At 35.0% G+C, this 22,119-nt stretch overlaps 2 protein-coding genes across 3 annotated transcripts; both read left to right on the top strand.

Moving 5' to 3' along the window:
* Positions 1-754: 754 nt before the first annotated feature.
* Positions 755-13,134, top strand: LOC11407629 (protein translocase subunit SecA, chloroplastic). The gene is made up of 21 exons (XM_024783260.2): positions 755-1,394; positions 1,741-1,813; positions 2,749-2,955; positions 3,279-3,382; positions 3,491-3,670; positions 4,942-5,160; positions 6,758-6,871; positions 6,972-7,085; positions 7,386-7,553; positions 7,767-7,942; positions 9,329-9,395; positions 10,209-10,355; positions 10,470-10,565; positions 10,643-10,711; positions 10,891-10,992; positions 11,075-11,326; positions 11,405-11,472; positions 11,942-12,059; positions 12,319-12,558; positions 12,687-12,841; positions 12,875-13,134. Exons 1-20 carry the CDS (start codon positions 1,005-1,007, stop codon positions 12,822-12,824), a joined length of 3,042 nt encoding a protein of 1,013 aa, XP_024639028.1. The 5' UTR covers positions 755-1,004; the 3' UTR covers positions 12,825-12,841; positions 12,875-13,134.
* A 3,962-nt stretch (positions 13,135-17,096) lies between these two features.
* LOC11408219 (probable polygalacturonase) lies at positions 17,097-21,129 on the top strand. 2 transcript variants are annotated; one of them, XM_039829794.1, is made up of 7 exons: positions 17,097-17,271; positions 18,258-18,575; positions 19,321-19,441; positions 19,527-19,701; positions 19,813-19,883; positions 20,169-20,429; positions 20,500-20,702. In XM_039829794.1, exons 1-7 carry the CDS (start codon positions 17,254-17,256, stop codon positions 20,559-20,561), a joined length of 1,026 nt encoding a protein of 341 aa, XP_039685728.1. In that variant the 5' UTR covers positions 17,097-17,253; the 3' UTR covers positions 20,562-20,702. The 2 variants fall into 2 exon arrangements, with proteins under 2 accessions (XP_039685728.1, XP_013469148.2); XM_013613694.3 differs by having other exon boundaries at positions 17,099-17,271; positions 20,169-21,129.
* Positions 21,130-22,119: the final 990 nt, after the last annotated feature.

Raw genomic sequence — 22,119 nt, 5'->3', positions numbered from 1 at the left:
GACGGAGGTAATAATATGATTTAGAATACCAATTTGGTAAAAACTTAAGCAAATTACATTTACGATTACTAGGATAATAAATAACTTTCTTTATGGTGTCTTGTTGCCAAAATTTTTATGCTTAGGTATTTTTTTTTTTTGGTGAAGAATTTTTATGCTTAGGTATGAATAAACAAAGTTGTCCCAAGCTTTAGAATTATTAATTTGTAGAAAACAGAACTAACGTCCATTAGTATCTTTTCTTTCCGAAACCATTAGTATCTTTTTGTGCTTCAAACCTTCTCTTGATTTATTTTTTTTTTATTTGCAAAGTAATATGCAATATAAATCATTAGATCGTCATGATTATGGTTTGGTGTGCAATATGCATGGTAATATGTTCTGGCTTGTTATTTTTTAGATATAATGCTCTTTGCTTGTTATTTTTTGTTGGCTTTTGACATTTTTTTTTTTCTCCAACTTTAGCATGCTCTTGATTTTCTTAATCATTAATATTGAACTCAAAATATGGATGAAAAATATTCCAATACATAATGATTTTGATTGTAGTACAATCTTTATTTTATGTAAGAAAAAAATTAGAGACTAAATTATTCTAATTTATTTTTTTATATTAACCCTCCACTAACATTTGTCTTAATAATTTGGAGTTTGATTAAAAAATAAATGAAATTTAAAACAAAATTATTTCAACTAAAAATCGAATTAGAAATTAAAAGTTGTATTTTAGTTGTCAGAGTCTAAATAATTTTTTGTAAGAGTCCACCTCTTTCTCAACTTGGTCACTCACGTGGACTTCTTCTTATCTTATCTTTCCTCCATCTTTTCGTTCTTTGCCGCTAACTCAAACGCAGCACACAACTCAAAACTCACAATCTCCGTTTTCCCAACTTATTCGAATGCATGAATGAAAACCAAACGCGCTTTTTCAAATAATCCAATCTAAAATCCTCACTACAATCCATTCCTTCAAATTTCCCTCCCAATTCTAAACAACCAAACAAATGGCAGCTTCTTCACTCTGTTCCTCCTTCACCTCCACAACTTCGCACTCGCAACATCGTCTTCACCACCGCAAAACCCTAAACCTACCAGGTTCATCTTTTCTTAGCAGAGAATTTCACCTCAATTCAGCTTCCGTTTCCAAAACACGGCGGAGTAGGAGTCGCCGATCGGGTTCGGTTGCGGTTGCTTCACTCGGTGGTTTGTTAGGTGGAATATTCAAAGGAAATGATACTGGCGAAGCTACAAGGAAACAATATGCTGCAACTGTTAATGTTATCAATGGATTGGAAGCGAATATTTCTAAACTTTCGGATTCTGAACTAAGGGATAAGACTTTTGAGCTAAGAGAACGTGCTCAAAAGAGAGAATCCTTGGATTCTCTTTTGCCTGTGAGTATAATCTTTGATTCATTTTATTGAATGAAGTTTAGGAATTTAATCACATGCAAAATTATGGTTAATTCAGTTGAATATATGATTAGTTTAGATCACGTTGAAAATTGAAATTATTATTAATCATGAAGTTGAACTAACCACAATTTTGACTACGAATTGAATTAACCAAATGAATTAATCACATTTTTGAACGTGATTAACCAGGTGTAAAAAAAAAAGGGTGACTGAATATCATTACTCTTATTTTATTAACTTATTTATTAATCCGCTCGAATGAAGTTTAGGAATTTTAAATGAAGTTGATGTTGAATGTGGCTAAGGGATCGATTGTGTATTGTAGGAAGCCTTTGCTGTTGTAAGAGAAGCTTCCAAGAGAGTTCTTGGTCTTCGTCCATTTGATGTTCAGCTGATAGGTTAGTGTTTTACGCCGTGTTTGATTTGGGCTCTGTTTGGATAAACAACTAATTTGCTGCTAACAACACAAGCATTTATTATTAGGGATGTAAAAGCTAGTTACATGTTAGTTTAATTAGTTAGGAGTAAGTCAGTTTAATTGGCTATATATAAGCCTTAATGTACGCACTGCTTGATGTAACAATTCTCTCATGATAAATATTATTTTCATTTCACTTTTCGATACTTTTCTCTCAATTATGAGTTATATCAAGAATTATAATATGGTATCAGAGCCTCGTTCCGATCCAGGACCTTTGAGTTGTGGTCCGCTTCCGCTGCGCAACTCTGATTAGTTAGCAGTTACATTAAGGCTCATAAGTTGTTTCTATAACACACTTATTTGTAAGCTATTTCTATAACAGGAGACGATATAAAGTTTTTTTTTTTGAAGAACGAGATAAAGTTAAAGTTATGTTTATGTATAAGTTGTTTTTGTTAGCTATCTTGGAGAACTTATGAAAATAAGCTGAAAACAACTTATGAACAATGTCATAGGCTGTTTCCATAAGTTCTCGTACGGACACACCTCGGATTAGGTGTGTCCCTGCGTCAGACATGTGTCATGTCCGACCGACAGGACACCGACACATATAATTACACTGAAATATATGATTTTCTCAAATTATTAGCGGTGTCGGTGTGTTAGTGTCCGTGTCATGTCCCGTGTCCGTGTCCGTATCCGTGCATCATAGGTTCTCCCCCAACAGTCCACAAATTTTTTGCCAAGCTCAAATAAGCCACAATCCAAAGAGGCCCTAGTTGTTGTTGGTGGAACTGGAATCTGTTAACTTCATTATATTATATTTTGATATTGAAAATTCGGTGTATAAATGTGTGTATATGTATGTGCATCGTGGAAAGTTTATTAATGTTGTTAGTTTGGGTGTTGTAGGGGGTATGGTTCTTCATAAGGGAGAGATAGCTGAAATGAGGACTGGAGAAGGGAAGACACTGGTTGCCATTTTGCCAGCTTATTTGAATGCATTAGTTGGGAAGGGAGTTCACGTTGTTACTGTAAATGATTATTTGGCTCGGCGTGATTGTGAATGGGTTGGCCAAGTTCCACGCTTTCTTGGAATGAAGGTTGGCCTCATCCAGCGTATGTCTCATACTTCATTCCTCCCATTTCACCTTTGTTTTTGGATTCTGTTTCTATATACTTTCAAATCTATGTTCATCCGTTGTTACTCATTTGGGTGTTGTTTGCATTTAAATCTTCTGCCTTGTTTCTCTGTCTTATGCCGATTTTTTTTATTTCTCTGTAAAAGCTAATGCATCCTTGACATAAATTTTTCTGAGTTTTTGTTTAGCATTTTTTGTGCATTGCCTTCATTTTGTTATTAACTGAGTTTCTTTAATATGCATCACGATTTAAACACATTCCTTTAATTGCACTCTAACAATTTATGACTTCATTGGCAGAGAATATGACAAGTGAGCAAAGAAAGGAAAATTATTTATGTGACATAACATATGTCACTAATAGCGAGCTAGGTTTTGATTTCTTAAGAGACAATCTTGCCACGGAAAGTAATTCTTCCTTTATATATTCCTTGCATTTACTATATGCTTTGTAAAAAGTTAATTTCTATCCTTTTAATATCACACTGAACTCCAAATTATGGAATGTGCAGAGTGTCGAGGAGCTTGTCATTAGGGGTTTCAATTATTGTGTCATTGATGAGGTTGATTCAATACTTATCGATGAAGCTAGAACTCCACTCATTATATCAGGACCTGCTGAGAAACCCAGTGATAAATATTACAAGGCTGCAAAGATAGCAGAAGCCTTTGAACGTGATATACATTACACTGTAAGTCTTCTAGCTATGCTTATATTTAAATATAATGCAGTGTTAACTTTATCAGAATATATATTCACTGTTTCATTTTTTATACGTGCTCAACTCAGTTTTAGGTTGTGGCTAGTAAGAAATATTAGCATCTTAATTGGAGACTGTTTTCTGCTTTAGGTTTGCAAGCGATAGAAATCGCGTATATCTCATATATATTCAGCCAATTTTATTTAAAGTTCATAAGATTTTTTTTCATAAATTAAGATTAGCAACTTCCTTTCGGCCCAGCATTCTCACATTAGAGTATGGTAAAGAATTTTAAAGTGGGACAACTTTGTCATTAGTTACTCCCTCTGTCCCATATTGAGTGTCACTTTAGGTTATTTTACACAGATTAAGAAACGTTGTTAATAAATAAAAATGGAATAATTTTACAAAATTATTCTTAGTAACCATAGTGGAGTACGATCAACTTGGAAGTCACACTCATAGTATTGATTTGGAGGTATATTCAGAATAAAATAATTTATATTACATGAAAACATAAAGCGGTGCTTATTTTGGGACATTTTTCTTTTGCTAACGTGACACTCAATATGAGATGGAGGAGTGGTATTTTTTCCATAGATGGTGACATGAAAAGGGTAAGCAAAGTTCATCTGTGGCCAGTACTTTTTTCCCGTGGGATATGCTTAAAGAGAAAAGATCTTTATTGCTAGGTTTATGATGCATGGACAAACATGAAAGTTAGGCAACAAGATATTTGTTAACCGAGGTTGTAGGACCTTTGATGTTGCGCGCGCGCGCGCACACTTGTGTGTGTGCGCCTTGGTAAGGGATTGGAAGAAAATGTGGAAACTTTATCATATGAGTATTAGGTAAATGAGAATGAGAGACAATGAATTGTTTTGGGAATACACCCTGTAAATGTTATATAGGATGTACTGCTAACAGTAAATTTGTTATGTAAATAATTAGTTTGCAATTTGCATTATGCGGTCTGCTTGGTGATGCTAGTGAATTTCTGTTATTCACTTGTGACTGAAGGCTAGGTGGTTGTCGTGGGATTTAAACATGGATAGATCAAAGATATGATGCCAAAAGCACAACAGGAGTATTTTTTAAATTAATTTAAAAACATAATTTTAAAGGTTTTGATTTTTATTCATCACTAATGGTCGATGCTTTTCAAATTTTCATCACGAGAATAACTTGTTTTATATCTGCTCATATGAATAGATGCGTAATTTTGTTTGATCTTGGTCTTCTTACTCAGATTGTCATTGCAGGTGGATGAAAAACAAAAATCGGTTCTAATTTCTGAACAGGGCTACGAAGATGCTGAAGAAATTTTAGCTGTCAAAGATTTATATGATCCACGAGAACAATGGGCTTCATTTGTCCTAAATGCAATTAAAGCAAAAGAACTTTTTCTTCGAGATGTAAACTACATAATTCGCGGAAAAGAGGTGCTAATTGTTGATGAGTTTACTGGTCGAGTAATGCAGGTATTTAGACTTTCAGCTCAGACCTTATGACAATATACAATTTAATTGAAAAAGACAGTGAGAATAAGTATGGTATCACCTATAGCAGTTTCTAAGGCAGATTTGGGTTTAATTTTCATAATAATTATGTTAAAGAGTTTTTAAATAATGAAGGGAATCAAAAGACTAAGCATTAGCCCTTATTTGCACTAATACTTAATTCCAATAAAATAAGGGGAAGATCATGATAATAAATAACTAAGAAATATGAAATATAATTATAAGAGAATCTTGTTATTGTAAGATAGGAAACTGACCCTAAGAGATAAAATAAGATACTGTAAGATTAGATCTAGATATTATAATTTTTTTTTCATATAATCTAACACTCTTCTTCAAACTACAGCCTAACTCAACCCCACAAAACTAGCTAGTAATGTGAAGACTGTCCAAGCCTTATAAGGACTACATTGGCCCAAACACTAGTTAATGTGGGATCTCTACACATGTAGGAGCGAATATCAGACGCGCGGGCAAGTGCTGGTGTCCAATAAACAAAGATCTGAACAGTTACAAATGTAACCCTTATTAAGCATGGAACCTTATTTGTGTTGCTAGACTCTTGATTTAATCAAATAGGGAAACAGATCATGATTGTAACTGAGAAATAAAGAATCTAACTTTAGGAGATAATCTTAAAATGCCAGGATAGAAACTAATTGATCCTAAGAGATAAGATGCTGTACGATTTGGTCAAGATATTATAACATTTTTTTATATCATCTAACACATTACAATCTTTGTTTTGGTTGTATTCACTGACACTTTCTGGAACTGCACTCAGAATAAGACAAAGCTTTGCTTCAGATTATGACTAATAGGGTATTGCTAACGAGTGCCCTAAGGGCATCGGTTAAGGAGTCCATAAAATGAAGGTTTTTCTTGAAGATACAGGTCAAATATTTGTAAATGAGCATTGCTAATTACAGCAAATGAATTATCTCGAAAGCACCGCGAATTTGAAACTAACCAATGAAAAATTGCATATGGGCGGAATTCACGGGAAGTCTTAGTAAAAGGTGGAAGTAAAAAAAAGTGGCCGGGTGGAATAAAGGTCACGATGGATTCATGAGATTGCCATTCGCTTTATATAGCATTTTTCTTTGTAAATATATAAATATACAACTTTTCCATATAAAGTTACCTCTTTTAGGTCCTTAAACAATGCCTTAAGGGCACTTGTTAGCATTCTCTTCACTTTATGACTGAATTCATCGTCCTCTATTGGCTAACTTGTGATGGTTTTTCTATAATTTAATAATCATCTTTTAACTGCTGATACTTTAAGAATATTTATAATTAAAATCACTAGAAATTGGATGGAAGGTTCATTACAGAAACTAAACCGTAATGTTCAAAATTTGCAATCTAATTGTTGTAGTGTCTGCGTACCCAATACCAAAATCTTATTACTTTCATTACCACGACTCTTTCTTTGAAACAAAGAATGAAACTTCGATGAAGAAATAACATGTCATGTCTTCAAATTTCTGAGGAAAATTTTGTTGATAAGTCAAGGCACACATAATTTTAATGTACTTTTTCTCTCTACTGATAGGGGAGAAGGTGGAGTGATGGACTTCATCAAGCAGTTGAAGCAAAGGAAGGGTTGCCCATCCAAAATGAAACTGTGACACTGGCTTCTATTAGTTACCAGAATTTTTTTCTGCAGGTTGGAAAAGTTATATCTAATCTAATTAAGAAAATCTTCAGTTCAGAATTTTATTTGCCGTGGAAACTACCTTAATGTTTTTATATCTGTGCTTTTACAGTTCCCAAAACTATGCGGCATGACTGGCACTGCATCAACAGAAATCACAGAATTTGAAAGCATTTACAAGCTTAAAGTTACAATCGTGCCTACAAACAAACCTATGATAAGAAAGGTCTCTTATTGCTGTTCACCCATATGCTACACTTTAATAAACTGAAGATTGTTTTGCCATCTGAGATCTGTATTCCAATTTCCGAATGGGATGATTGATATTTACTATGTTTATATGTGCAAAAACAATGCAAGTGTACATTATTATTATAGTTCTGCAAGAGGTATGGTGGAGCTTTAAAAGTAGAGTTTGGAAGCCTTACTTTTCATCTTATGAGTTATTTAGTGCATGTCTTGCCTGATAAAACAATTTTCGTAATGTTTCTCAAATTCCTTATGGTGTTTTTAATTTCTTTCTCAGGATGAATCTGATGTAGTTTTCAGGGCTACTAGAGGGAAATGGCGTGCAGTTGTTGTGGAAATCTCTAGAATGCACAAAACTGGCCGACCTGTGCTTGTTGGCACGACTAGCGTTGAGCAGAGTGATTCTTTGTCTGAGCAATTGAAGGAAGCTGGAATCCCGCACGAGGTAAAGTCTCCATTGTCTTAATAGGAAATGGACAGAATCTGAGAATACAATGTTTTCTTCTTGATACCTTTTTGAATAATTTGTTTCTAAAAAAGGACAGCCTATTCTTAGCCTAGATCAATGCTGCTAAAACTGACCAACTGCTCTTCCATTTTAAAGCATGAGAGTAAAGCTTAACATAATAATCATTTCTGTTTTAATTTTTGTTTTAAGGTTCTTAATGCAAAACCAGAAAATGTTGAGAGGGAAGCAGAAATTGTAGCACAGAGTGGTCGTCTTGGGGCTGTGACAATTGCCACCAATATGGCTGGTCGTGGGACGGATATAATCCTTGGCGGTAATGCTGAATTTATGGCACGGTTGAAGCTTCGTGAGATACTGATGCCAAGGTATGGTGGAGCTTTAATTGACATGTTTGTTTATTGAAACTTTGCCCATCCATGTACTTGTTGCCTGTAGCATATAATTTAAAATGAGTAGGCGAGGATGGATAAAAAGAGATGAGATACTGGTATGGGTGGGTTTCGTGGGAAGTATTGCATGTTAAAAAAAAAACGGCTAAATAAGGTTGTTCCTGTGCGCAGACATGCATATAAGTGAGAATTTGTTTATCCATGGAGAAAGAGAGTGGCTTCGGATTTTCAAGTGATACTCACAGTGACTACGAGAAAGAGTGTCAATTTAAGAAAATAAAATGCACTGTGAAGCCTTTGATCTCAGGGTTTTTTAGAATAATGTAAAAAAGACCTCCTTTGTTGCTTTGTGAAAACAAGTACGTATCAGATGCCATTTCTATCTTGACAGGGAGATTGTATTGAATAATGAAATCAAAAAAAATTAAAAAGATATAAGAGCAGAAGTTCCCAGTCATAGAGGAGACTCCTAGCCCAAGGCACAAGCCTGAGATTAAGTGACAGTAAAGTCCTATGTGACCCTAGCCACGTTGACATTCTTTTTTTCCCTTTTCTCTCTCCTGTAAGTAATCCTCGAGTTAGTGAGTAGACTTAGAGAAGTTTTTTGTCCCTAAAAAATTGTCAAATTTTGTTTTTCGTCCTCATAAAAGAAAATGGTATGTTTGCATCCTTATAAAATATTCCAGGATGCAGATTTAGTCCCTGTTGAATTCAAATTTGTTTTATCTATAAAAAAGTCATTAAAAGTTTAACGGCAATTGAACAAATTTGAATTTAATTGGGACTAAAATTGCCTGCTGGAAAATTTTAAAGGCACGCAAACATGCCACTTTTTTTTTTATGCGGACGAAAAACAAAATTTGATAACTTTTTATGGATGAAGAAATTTTTTAAACCTAACGAGTGATATCTTAATTGGGTATCCTTGTTGCCCTGCAGCAGAACGATAAACTTTCCTTTGACATGATGCTAATGATGGGAAATTGAATAAAATCATCTAACGAATAAATGGCACGTTGTATTTCTTAAGCAGTCGTCTGAAGTGATTATTGTTTGCAGTAAGTTCATATGCACAAAGCATTTGATTTTACGCATCAGAATTTCCTTGATCATATTGTAGGTCTAATCTTTCATCTTTCTATACCTTATAGTTGGATTTGTTTAGAGGGCAGAACCTATGATAGCTGTATATGCATATTATTCCTTGCTTGTGCAATCTTACAGCCTCCAGGATTCATTTGTCACTGATACAACTTTGATGGGAAAAATACTTCTGGTTACTCCTATGTTTAGATTCCTATTATCAGAGTTTGTCTTTCATTAGAACTGTGTTTCATTCTTTCTGGGAACGTATGATTGCAGAGTTGTTAAGCTAACTGAAGGAGATTTTGTATCGGTAAAGAAACCTCCTCCTGCTAAGACATGGAAGGTATGGTGTTTATTTGTTTATTTTTGTAATTATGATATTCCTCATATAAATGAAGTGGTGTGTGTAAGGGGATTTCTGATGTCCTCCTGTTTGTTTTTTTACAAGATGTTTTCAACCCACACCTTCATTTAAACCACATCTGCTTTCTAAAAAGGAAAATGACTAAAGATATATGTGACACATTGATAATTTTTTAAAAATCTATTCATTATTAATCACTTGCCTCCTTTTTCTCATTATCTATCTTTCTATTTTCTTTTTATTCAATTCTTGACACATTCTAGTACTCAGAAAAGGATTCCACTTATGGGAAAAGCATTAAGACATATGTGTGCAGTTCTTAAAATTGGTCGTTAGAATAAATCAATGGTTAATTAAATTGCCAAACTGGGATGTACTGGAATGTAAGTATCAGATACCATTAAGCCCAGAGAGTACTTTTGCATCTGCCAAATCCAACATTATTAGTTTGCAATGCTGAACAGTATGCATAGGAAAAATATTGTAGTCGAACCCAGGCTTCTCCTTGAACAACGGATAAAAATCATTGACTATAGAAGTTATCTGGGATTTAGTTGCAAGAGATAAATCTTTCTGCCAACAGAGAAGAAATGATGGTGAAAGGGGGAGCAGATCTGGAAATATGGCTAAAAAGGAATGGAAGTTGGATTCAATAATACATTTTTTCAAATATTATTTAAAAAAAAAAAACACAAATCTCCTTTTTTTTTTGTTAGCTTTTGAAAGTGTATGTGTGTATGCACATGGATTTTATAGTAACTGCTTTTAAACTCCACGTATGCCATTATCCAGGTGAATGACAAGTTGTTTCCATGCCAACTATCAAATAAAAATACTGAGTTGGCTGAGGAGGCCGTGCAATTGGCTGTTAAAGCATGGGGAAAGAGATCATTAACTGAGCTGGAAGCAGAGGAACGCCTATCATATTCTTGTGAAAAGGTGACATTTTGTCGATGGCTAGTACAATTATTAAAAAGGATAATGACTCTTTCTTTGTTTTAATACTTGTGTGGATTTTTTATTTTGTACTATTGCATTGTGGATTTTATGTAGGGCCCAGCCCAAGATGAAGTCATTGCCGCGCTGAGAAATGCATTTCTGGAAATCAGCAAGGAATATAAAATCTTCACCGAGGAAGAGAGGAAGAAGGTCAATGTGTTTACTTGAGGAATACTTTCCATGATCTTTTGTCATTTATACATTTGTTATAAGCATTTTGACTGCAGGTCGTGGCGGCTGGTGGACTAATTGTAGTGGGTACCGAGCGTCATGAATCACGGCGAATTGACAATCAGGTTTTATTTTCTTTTCCCCATTTCCTTGTTGGGTCGAAGGAGGAGGACATGGGACTAGAATAGCCTGTGGCCCTGGCAACTTGCACATTAACATATCCCTTCGCACTCCTTCCCTTCCAGAAAAATAGTATTGTCAACTAATATTTAAATATTTAACCTTGGAACTTTAATTTCTGAAGCTGCGTGGTCGAAGTGGCAGACAAGGAGATCCAGGAAGCTCACGCTTCTTTTTAAGTCTTGAAGATAATATTTTTCGGATATTTGGCGGAGACCGAATTCAGGTAATGTGGTTATGGTCTTGCTACTGCACCTGGAATTTGATTTCCCAAAACACGGTTAACAACTAAATAATCTGATATGCAGGGCTTAATGAAAGCTTTCAGAGTGGAAGACCTACCTATTGAGTCTCAGATGTTGACCAAAGCATTAGATGAAGCCCAAAAGAAAGTGGAGAACTATTTCTTTGACATTCGGAAGCAATTGTTTGAGTATGACGAAGTACTTAATAGCCAAAGAGACCGAGTTTATACAGAGAGAAGACGAGCCCTTCAATCTGACAATCTTCAGTCTCTTCTTATTGAATATGCTGAATTGACAATAGATGACATTTTAGAGGTAAGCCTATGCTAAAATTATGGTTCTTTATATACCTTACTTCATCATGTAATGCAAAAATATCTTGTGATGAATTAGGCCAACATTGGTTCTGATGCTCCAAAAGACAGCTGGGATCTTGATAAACTGATTGCAAAAATCCAGCAGTAAGTGAAATCTTTTGATTCTGTGTTTGATGCCTTTCTTTGTTTAGTTATACGGTGATTCATGCATGACCTCTGTATTCTTGTTAAGTAAACACCTCTAAAACCTTGACAAGCCAACCAGCCTCTTCAACTATGAGCCAATTGAATTTTATTAGAATCCTCGCTGTTTACCAAGTAGGCCGAATTAATTTGCCATGAATTTGCAAAAACTAGGTGGTTTTCATAGAGAACTAGTGCCAGTTTCATGGGACAACAGTTAACAATGTTATCTTACTAGTAGCAACAAGCCAACCAAGAGAACTATCAACTTTGCTGGTTTACGTTATTGAATACTTAGTTAAAAAAAAAAAATCATGTTTTGCATTTAAAAAAGCAGATTATTTTTATCAAATACTTGGTCCTAGTGCATGTTTTCCTCTAATTTGGATATAACAATTTTGTTGATAGAAGTTATTTGATTTGTCTTCAGATATTGCTACTTGTTGAATGATCTGACCCCTGATTTGCTGAGGAATGAGTGTCCGGATTATGAGGGATTGCGGAGCTATCTCCGTCTTCGCGGTAAAGAAGCCTATCTGCAAAAAAGGGTAAGTAGACAGTTACTTTTAGTTGTAATTTTATTTTGTTTTAAATTTTTGGGGTGTCAAAGATCAATCTTTTATGACAATTATAGATCCACTACAATCTATTAGTAAATATTTTCCTTTTATGGGATCTGATGTATGGATAATGCCGATGTAGAAGTCTCGTAGTAGTATGGATCAAATTGAAGACAGTCCATTCACAATTTTCTTTTACCTTTATTTTGTTTGATTTTTCCTTGCACGACTACAAATGTTGCCATAGGATATTACGGAGCAACAAGCACCGGGTTTGATGAAAGAAGCGGAGCGGTTCCTGATCTTGAGCAATATCGATCGGCTGTGGAAAGAACATTTGCAAGCACTAAAATTTGTTCAGCAAGCTGTGGGTTTACGAGGGTATGCGCAACGGGATCCACTTATTGAATATAAACTTGAGGGTTACAACCTTTTCTTGGAGATGATGGCACAAATAAGAAGAAATGTTATATATTCTATATATCAGGTTTGCACTGATCTGGAATTTTAGGATCCTGTGGTTTCCCTCTTATCCTTTTTTATAATTTTTGTGGATGCATACGATACCCCAATTGGTACTCAAGTCCTTTTCTTTATTGCATCCTGTCTTTGCAGTTTAAACCCGTGCTGCTAAAGCAAGATCAGGATAAAGCTGAGAATCAGAAATCAGGTAAACGGAATGCACGCACTCGGAACGATACAAATCCAGATCCAGTTGGTACAGTTGAGCCATCAACAAGTGCTAGTTCATGATGCTGCACTTAATGCATATAATTGGGTTCCAACTTATTGAACAAGGAAAAACAATCTGGAAGGCTTCACTTTATCCTCTGTTCGTCAAATAATTTATGTAAAGTGAAATTTTGATGCTCCAACTGTAAAATTTTATACATGTAAAGGGTAGCAAGCTATAAAGAACTACTACATTTTTACCCTCTAAAAAGGATAACAACGCACACATTTAGAATATGAACCAAGAATAGCTTATAAATCCTAAATTTAGTGATTAAATTATTTGTGACAGCATTTTAATACATGGTGATATCTAATTTGATGTGATTTACACCGACGATGAACACACATCATATCCTATAATTTGTTGTAATAAAATTTGACTTATTCATTACAATACCAAGTATTTAAATAAAAATAATTCAACTAATACCAAAAGTAAAACTAATACAACAACTTTGTGAAGGCACTCAAAAAGATAGTCATAGTCACTACGGAGCCTTAAAAATGGCTATCAATCACAATGTGTGAGTTGTGTTTATTTTGAGATGGATTCTTCTAAAATCATTATCATAGGATCTAAGTATTTCTGATTTTAAAAAGAATACATTCCTTGGAACTGTTCTTCAAGAAGCCATTTCTTTTCTTCTTCAATGGGATCGAAGAATCTTTTAGTCTCATTGTCAGAAGCTAACTGGTCTGCAAACTTTAAAGCTTGGAAGTGTCCCGTCCCACTCATTTTACTCGGACAGGGGAAACTCTGTTCCATGCTCATTGGTCACTCCAACAAAATGGTCTTGACTTTTGTGTGGCTATTATGTCCATTGTTCCTAGTTTTCTTCCACCTCTGTCTTTCACCTGTTTGTGTAAAATTTTGCATGTAAAACAAGGAATACATTTAGAGGTTTCAAACAATCGCATGAGATTTTGGAAGGAGCATATTTTGAAGTTCCAAACTTAACACTACCATACCAACTTAAGTGAGGTTTGCTAATTGATCTTAAGATGATTAGGAGCAAACTAATCGATTTTTTATATGGGAAATGTTAATGAGTGGCCCCGAGTACTTTTTAATAGCGATGGCAATTGGACCCATACCCAATGGATACCCGCATAAAATACCCACAATGGGTAGGGTAAAACCCTACTATCATGGGTATGGGGAAGGGTCCGGGTAATACCCACGAATTTAAATGGATATGGGCACGGGTAAGGGTACTATACTGCCCAGCCATGCAACCCCGCATATATATATTTATTTAATATTATAAGTAATTTATTTTTTTATTGTATGATTAAATAATTTATTTAGCTGTTTAAGCCTAAACTAAAAACAAAAAATATGCTTAATACAATAACAACTCCATCCTGTCGGTGTATAATTTTTTAGAGATATTTTGGATGTTTTTAATTTTACTAAATACTACGATTCATATTATTTTATGAGTTAATTTTAAAAGATTTATACCATAGTTTTATTTCAATTGTGATGTTTTTTTATTTCAATTGTGATGTTTTTATTGTCTTTTCATAGTTAAAGTGCGGGTATGGGCACTTAGATACCCATAGGGTATGGGGAAGGGTACTAAAGTTGTTGCCTACGAGGGTACGGGCACATGTACGATTAATTTTTACAAATGCGGGAATGAGGATGGACATTGTAGTACCCTACCCATTGCCATCCCTACTTTTTAAGCACTTTTTAATGAAAAATTGTGTATTGAATGCATTGTAAATTGTAATAGTTGACTTTTTAACATAATAATTACTAAATTTGGGATTCTGAAAGAGTGCCCCGAGAGCAATCGATATAGTGATAACTAACAAAATGAAATAATAAGTTGCCATAAACTATTATTGATTAGGATCAATAATACCCTTACTTATTTTTTAATGTGTCTGGGATTCGAACTCCGACCTCTGCATAAATTATGCATTGTCTGTTATCAAGTGAGTTAAGCTCACGGGACATACACTTACCTATTTATTAAAGTGATAACTAATGAAATGAAATAATAAAAAAAACTATGTACATTAAAGAAAAACACAGAATTTCATAAAAAATAATAAAATTTATTTGATTTTTCGACAAATTTCTCAAAAATGACAAATATTGTGAAACCGGGTTCTTATTTAAAAAAAAAAAGGGCTCTCTTTGGATTGACCCGAAAAATATAAGAAAGAAGAAGAACCATAGTAAAGGATTAATTCTTTACCATAGTACCGGAAAGTATTTAGGTATGCCGTCCATGATCGGTCGTGATAGAACAACCACTTTTGCTTATATTAAGGATCGTGTGTGGCAAATGATTAATTCTTGGAGTAGTAAGTGTCTCTCTAAAGCAGGTCGGGAAGTTATGATAAAGTCAGTTCTTCAAGCCATTCCTTCTTACGTCATGAGTCTCTTCCACTTACCAACTACGCTGATTACTACCATCGAAAGAATGATGAACTCGTTTTGGTGGGGTCATGGTAGAACTTCGCATAGAGGTATAAATTGGTTGAGTTGGGAAAAGCTTTCGATGCACAAGATTAATGGTGGTCTTGGTTTCAAGGATTTATCTGCCTTTAATCTTGCGATGCTAGGAAAGCAAGGTTGGAAATTTCTTACTGATTCTCAATCACTTGCTTCTCGCATTTTTAAGGCTCGATACTTTCTGAATAATTCCTATCTCACTGCGACTATCGGTCACAATCCGAGTTACGTGTGGCGTAGCATTTTGCGTGCCCGATTTATTGTGCGTGGTGGGGCTCGTTGGAGTATTGGTTCTAGTATGACAATTCCAATCCTCGACGCACCATGGCTGTCTAACGGTGAGTTTATTGATGGTAATATAGCGGGAGGCTTCCATATTCGTAATTTTAAAGTTAACAGTTTACTAGCTCATAATGGTAAGGTTTGGAATGTGCCTCTTATTAGGCAAGTGTTTAGCAACGACATTGCTGAAGCCATTTTGAATACACCCTTGTATGAACAGGTTCAGAATGATCGTCTTATTTGGAAAGTGGAGAGGAACAATTTTTATTCGGTACGTAGCGCTTACCGTCTTTGTGTTGAAGAGCTGGTTGATGTTTCCCACCTCCATCGTCCGGGTAATTGGCGAGACATTTGGCGCCTTAAGATCCCCCCGAAAGTTAAACACTTAGTTTGGCGTATGTGTAGGGGGATGTTTGCCTACTAGAGTTCTGTTGCAAGACAAAGGTGTTTCTTGTCCGACAAATTGTGCTAGTTGTAGTCATGAGTATGAGGATCTCAACCACCTTATGTTCGAGTGCCCGTTTTCTATTCAAGTTTGGATGTCAGCTGGTATGTGGTATATGTGCAAAATGCGGCCATAAATTCGAACTCTTCTATCAACACAGTTTTCTATTTACTCCAAAACTCGTCTATGGATATTCAATCACCTTTTGCTGCTATTTGTTGGAGTTTATGGAAGCATCGAAATCTCAAAATTTGGGAAGAGGTAACGGAGAATAGCGCGCAAGTTGTTGACAGTTAGTGGATGATTGGCAGGAGGCCAATGTTCCGAGGCCAGCTGACCTGCAGCAGACGAGCAATCAGCAGCTACATCCTGCTGCGTCTGTGCAGCAGTCTGCTCAGCATTTTGCTGTGTCCCTGCAACAACAAAGGCCTTTTACAGGACCTGCTATCCCGCAGTGGCAGCCTCCAAGTAATGGTAGGTTCAAATGCAACGTAGACGCAACTTTTTCGGACCATTTTCATCGGACAAGTATATGGGTTTGTGTTCGAGATGACGCGGGAACCTTTTTGCTGTCTAAGGTGCAGAAGTTTGATCATATTTATCTAGTCGCAATAGGTGAAGCATTGGGCCTTTATCATGCTATCCAATGGATGAAAGATTTGCGTTTTGATAACATCGACTTTGAGCTTAATTCCAAAATCACAAGAGATGCGTTACATTCCCGCAAGACGGATGTTTCAGAATTTGGTAGTATTATTGATGCATGTCGATATTTGTTCTCCACTTCTTTTACAAACTCTAGGGTCGAGTTTATCTGACGACAAACGAATGCGGCAGCTCATGCCTTAGCAAGAGAAGCCACTTTCTTAGCTAGTCCCCATATTTATTATGAAATCCCTCTTTGTATTGAAATTATTATTATTAATGAAATGCTATAAGCATCTTTTATTAAAAAAAATAAAAAATAAAGAACCTTAGTAAAAGTCAACTGATTTTCCATGCAAGTCTAATTTAATAAATCGAAAGTCAGCGGATTCGGCGACAAAAGCGGAACTAAACTCCGACGCTGTCTATATAAATAAGATAATCAAATCATTACGTTTAGGGTAATCAAACAGTCCTACTGTTTTATTTTTTTATTTTTTCTTCTTTTCCTTTTTTTACCGCTGAGTGAAGAGTTCGATTGATCAAATAAACCAAAACTCCGAATTCTTTACTCCGGCTCTGCAAAACAGGATCCAATTCATATGAAGAAATTTTTATCTGTGAGTTTCTCTTTCACTCTCTATCACCATCTTCCCTTCTTTTGTTTAGTAATTATTAGTGGGTGGAGTAAGATCTATAATCAATATTTTACTTTTTTGAGAAACATGTTTGTACAACCAAATTTAGATAACTTTCGCCGCAACTTTTTATGTGGTTTGCGCATTTTATGTAGGTGGTTAGTTAGTCTGTCACCATCAATAGAAGCTTCGAATTCGACAACCATCGATGTAATTGAGAAGGTGATTAACCATAATTTTCAGAGTGTTCGAATTGAACACCTGAAAATTGTGGTTAATCTCATCCAAATTTGTGGTCAATAATGATTAATTAATGATTATTGGGCTTTATACATGGTATTGACTGTTAATTGACCAAATATTTGAACTATGTTAATCACTAAGATTGTTGTTGTCAAAGTTGTCCAATTTTTGTTTATCAAATTAACACAGCTGAAAGTTTTATAGGTATATCAATTTTGTCACCATCACTCTTGCTAAAAGAGTTGAAATGGGGACAGTCAACTTGTCTCCTTTTCTCTCTGTTCCTTTTCTAGTGTTTTTGGAATCTATTCTTTCCAAATTTAAATGTTTTCTGAAATGTATCTTACTTGAGTAAATTTTCAATTTTCACTCAAGTTTCCCTTAGCTTTGTAATCTCATGATGTTAAAATGTGTTAAATTGATCAATGGTTCTACGATTTTTGGGGGTTGGGTAGCTCAACTGATTTGAGTTAAGGGTTAAGGAGATGGAGGTCCTGGTTCAAATCCCGACGACGGAGAAAAAACTAATCTAACAACTAACTAGTAATTACAAACATTGACCATTTAAAAAAAAAAAGGTTCTGCATTTTCCTCAATATCATTCTCTCATTTCAGTTGAAGAAGCATATGAACTACTGTTTGTGGTTTTATGAAAATTGATGTGATTTTCCACATTGAGAGGCTTCTAAGTGTAACTGATAGTGACACATTTATTTATTTTGCAGCTGCCAGATGTATTTTTGGTGCTTGCATTGATTTGTTGCAGCTCATGGACAGTTTGGAGCAGCTCAAGCTGCAAACAGATAAACATTAAGGAAGTTCGACCACATAGTGTTAGTATTACCGAATTTGGAGCAGTAGGAGATGGGATTACTCTCAATACAAAGGCTTTTCAGAATGCTATATTCTACCTAAATTCATATGCCGATAAAGGTGGAGCCAAACTTTTTGTCCCTGCTGGCCGGTGGTTAACTGGTAGTTTTGATCTCATTAGCCATCTCACTTTGTGGTTGGACAAAGATGCAGTAATTCTTGGATCAACGGTAAGACATTCATTGCTTCCCTTGTTTGTACGCAGTGCAGTTTTTGCAAGGTGGAAGGTCACTTTTAGCATACCTGTCCTGTTCCTATGATATGCTTCCTATGCATACATTAATTAATGTAGCAGTCCTTTGTTATAGTTCCGTAGGACAGTGATAACTTATTAGTACTTTATGAGCTAGATATATTGTTATTCTACAGCATGTCAGCGTATCTTAGCTAGTGTTTGTTTTCACGGTAAATTGCTGCATCACCTCATGCCCAGTATAATTTACAATTCCTAGCTTCGTAAAATTCACAGTTAATTCACATTGGGATGCTGGAATATTCTTCCCGCCATCAAACCAAAGGTGCATTTGACTGTTTTCTAGGATTGGTTTACATATTTCCTTAGTTGACATGATTTATTAGCTTATTCAGTTATGATTAGGAGTCTAGTATTTGTATAAATAAGGAATGCTACTAAGTCTTTTGTATCAAACCATAATCACAAAAATTATTATTCCCTCTCTTCTCTCCTTCCTTATCTAGTTATCTAATTATCTGAAACCTATAACTTTAAACCTATGCAAGGTTTATCTTGTACTATTTAACTTTGTCCTTAATATGCCATCACTATATAAGTTATGTTTGTATTGCATTAACCGGCTTGAGTCCAACAAACTTGGTAGTTTAATTTGTTTCGGACCATGTGGTCTCCATTACGATATAGTGTGTGAAACAAATGCCGTGTTATGTCTATTACAGAATTCTGAAGATTGGCCGGTTGTGGATCCTCTACCATCATATGGTAGGGGAAGGGAGTTGCCGGGTGGACGGCATAGAAGCCTCATTTATGGATGTAATTTAACTGATGTTATCATAACAGGTCGATATTATTCAATGAAGAATGAAGAATTATATTCTATTGTATTATACAATTGTTTTTTTTATATATTTGGTGACATATGAAGGTAACAATGGAACTATTGATGGTCAAGGGAGTATCTGGTGGAGCAAATTTCGTAACAAAACACTCGACCATACACGCCCCCATTTAGTCGAATTGATAAATTCAACAGAGGTTCTCATTTCAAATGCAACCTTCTTAAATTCACCATTTTGGACTATTCATCCTGTATATTGCAGGTTTGTTGTTCTCTTTAGAAGATCTTCATGCACTTTCATTACACCATTTTAAGACTGTGCAATAGTAAAGCTTTCATATGGGATATCTGAGACTATTTTATTGATGAACAGCAATGTCACGGTTCAGAATGTCACAATCATTGTTCCTTTTGGTTCACCAAATACAGATGGGATTGATCCAGGTGAATTTTCTCCCTTAGGTTGGAACATTATACTCTATGTAATTGACAATGCACAAATATTATAGATTTTGTGCGATATTGAGTTCCTGTTCATTCGGACCCAAAAAGGCAAAAAGGAAGTATTTATAGATATCTGTTGCAATGTATTCATGGCAATATCCTTGTTAAAATTAATATATCTCCTAACATAGTTGGCAGATGACACTTAAGATTGTTAATATCTTTACCAATTTTGTTTCAAAAGACTTGTAAGATTCTCATAATATACCTTTTATTTGTGTCCAGATTCTTCTGATAATGTATGCATTGAAGACTGTTATATAAGCACCGGCGATGATCTAATTTCCATCAAAAGTGGATGGGATGAATATGGAATTTCGTTTGGTCGACCAAGTACAAATATTAGCATCCACAGACTTACCGGGAGGACAACGAGTGCCGGAATCGCTATCGGAAGTGAGATGTCTGGAGGTGTTTCAGAAGTTTATGCAGAAGATATTTACATTTTTGATTCAAAAAGTGCAATCAGAATAAAGACTTCTCCTGGTAGGGGTGGTTATGTTAGAAATGTCTATATCTCTAACATGACTTTGATTAATGTAGATATTGCTATTAGGTTCACTGGTTTATATGGAGAGCATCCAGATGACTCATATGACCGAGATGCTCTACCTGTGATAGAAAGGATTACTGTCGTGAATGTGATAGGGGAAAACATCAAACGCGCGGGCCTAATACAAGGTATTAAAGGTGACAACTTTGTTGATATCTGTTTATCAAACATCACTCTTAATGTGAGCAAAAACAATCCATGGAACTGCTCGGACGTTAAAGGATACTCTGAATTGGTTTCTCCGGAATCTTGTGAGCAACTCAATGAGAGAATATTTCCTGATCATGTTTCAAACTGTTACAAGTTACCATATATCATAAAGAGTTCAGATGTCATAAAGAGTTCAAGTAATCGAAACAAGGTTGCTTGGCTGCAGTCTTGGTAGGCCATAGAGTTTAAACATTATGTTACCAATAGGTTTGCATGGTGTTTTTTTAGTAGTATACATTTTACCTTACCTAAGAAGTTGAATGGTGTTGCTAATCTGTTGTTGTCAAAGTGATATCAATGGATGATTGTTTACTGTAAGGTGTTAGTTTAGTGGTATGTGCAGGACTAATAACCATGAAAAATGAACTATATTGACTATGTTATTCATTGATGAATAAGGAATTTAACCATCCAAATTTTTTAGATAGGGAGAATGTAATCAACCTCAAACCTTTTATTATATTGTCAGCATGATTATCAAAAGCATTCTTTGGTGCACAATTAAAAACTACCATTAATAACTAACTTTAGTCAAATATATATTTTTGACAAATATACCCTTAACAACTCTTATTTTTCAAGTTGAAATTTAAATCTACACTGTAATTTGAGGAACTAAAAAACTAACAACAAAATAGAGAAATGGTAGTTAAATTTGAAGTTGTCATCATATAATGGAAATAGAATATTTAGAGGGACCGAAAATCAAAGAAAATTCTTAGAGGAACTAAAACAGAAATTCGGTTTATTTAAAGGAACTTAAAACATATTTAACGATTAAAAAGACATCCCTAAGCTACAGCCATTGATGATGCATCACAGTACAAACTTTCTTGGTTCACCCTTTGCATCTTGTGTGTGTGTTCCATTCCATGATGAACAAGCTCATCTGTTATAGCAATTCTACAACACCAGTTAGTCCCCCCAACCAAATTATTTACAATTCTACCTATCCAACCTCAACTCATGTCCGATTTCCTCCACTCCACAGCGTGAATACCATTTCTCTTACCCATAATAGTTGATAAAAAAAAAAAAAAGTTTATCCAATGTTGTTCTCCCGGATTAATATAACAAATTAAAAAAAATATATTAATGTATAAAAAAAAAATCCTTTCAAAAAAGAAAAGCAAGATGTCAAACCCTTGAAAATGCATACCCACTTCCCAGTGCTGTGCAACAAAAATAGCAGAACTTTCAGCAGGAACATCATCACAGAATTTTAAAAAATTAGGAAGGTCAACAAGATCTGGAGGAAATTCAGGTGGAACACCAACATCATTACTCTTCCACTTCACAATGTTCTTAACAAAATCGCCATGACCTAATTGTTTCCACCACATTGCATAACGTGTGGTTACATCTGCCTCAAAAAGTATCGGTGGAATATACAAGTATTTCTTTTCTTTTCAG

This window comes from Medicago truncatula, chromosome 1, assembly GCF_003473485.1.
Source record: "Medicago truncatula cultivar Jemalong A17 chromosome 1, MtrunA17r5.0-ANR, whole genome shotgun sequence".
In the NCBI taxonomy this organism is placed as follows: Eukaryota; Viridiplantae; Streptophyta; class Magnoliopsida; order Fabales; family Fabaceae; genus Medicago; species Medicago truncatula.
Note: the sequence above shows the minus strand (reverse complement) of the source record. Positions and strands in the feature narration are given on the sequence as shown.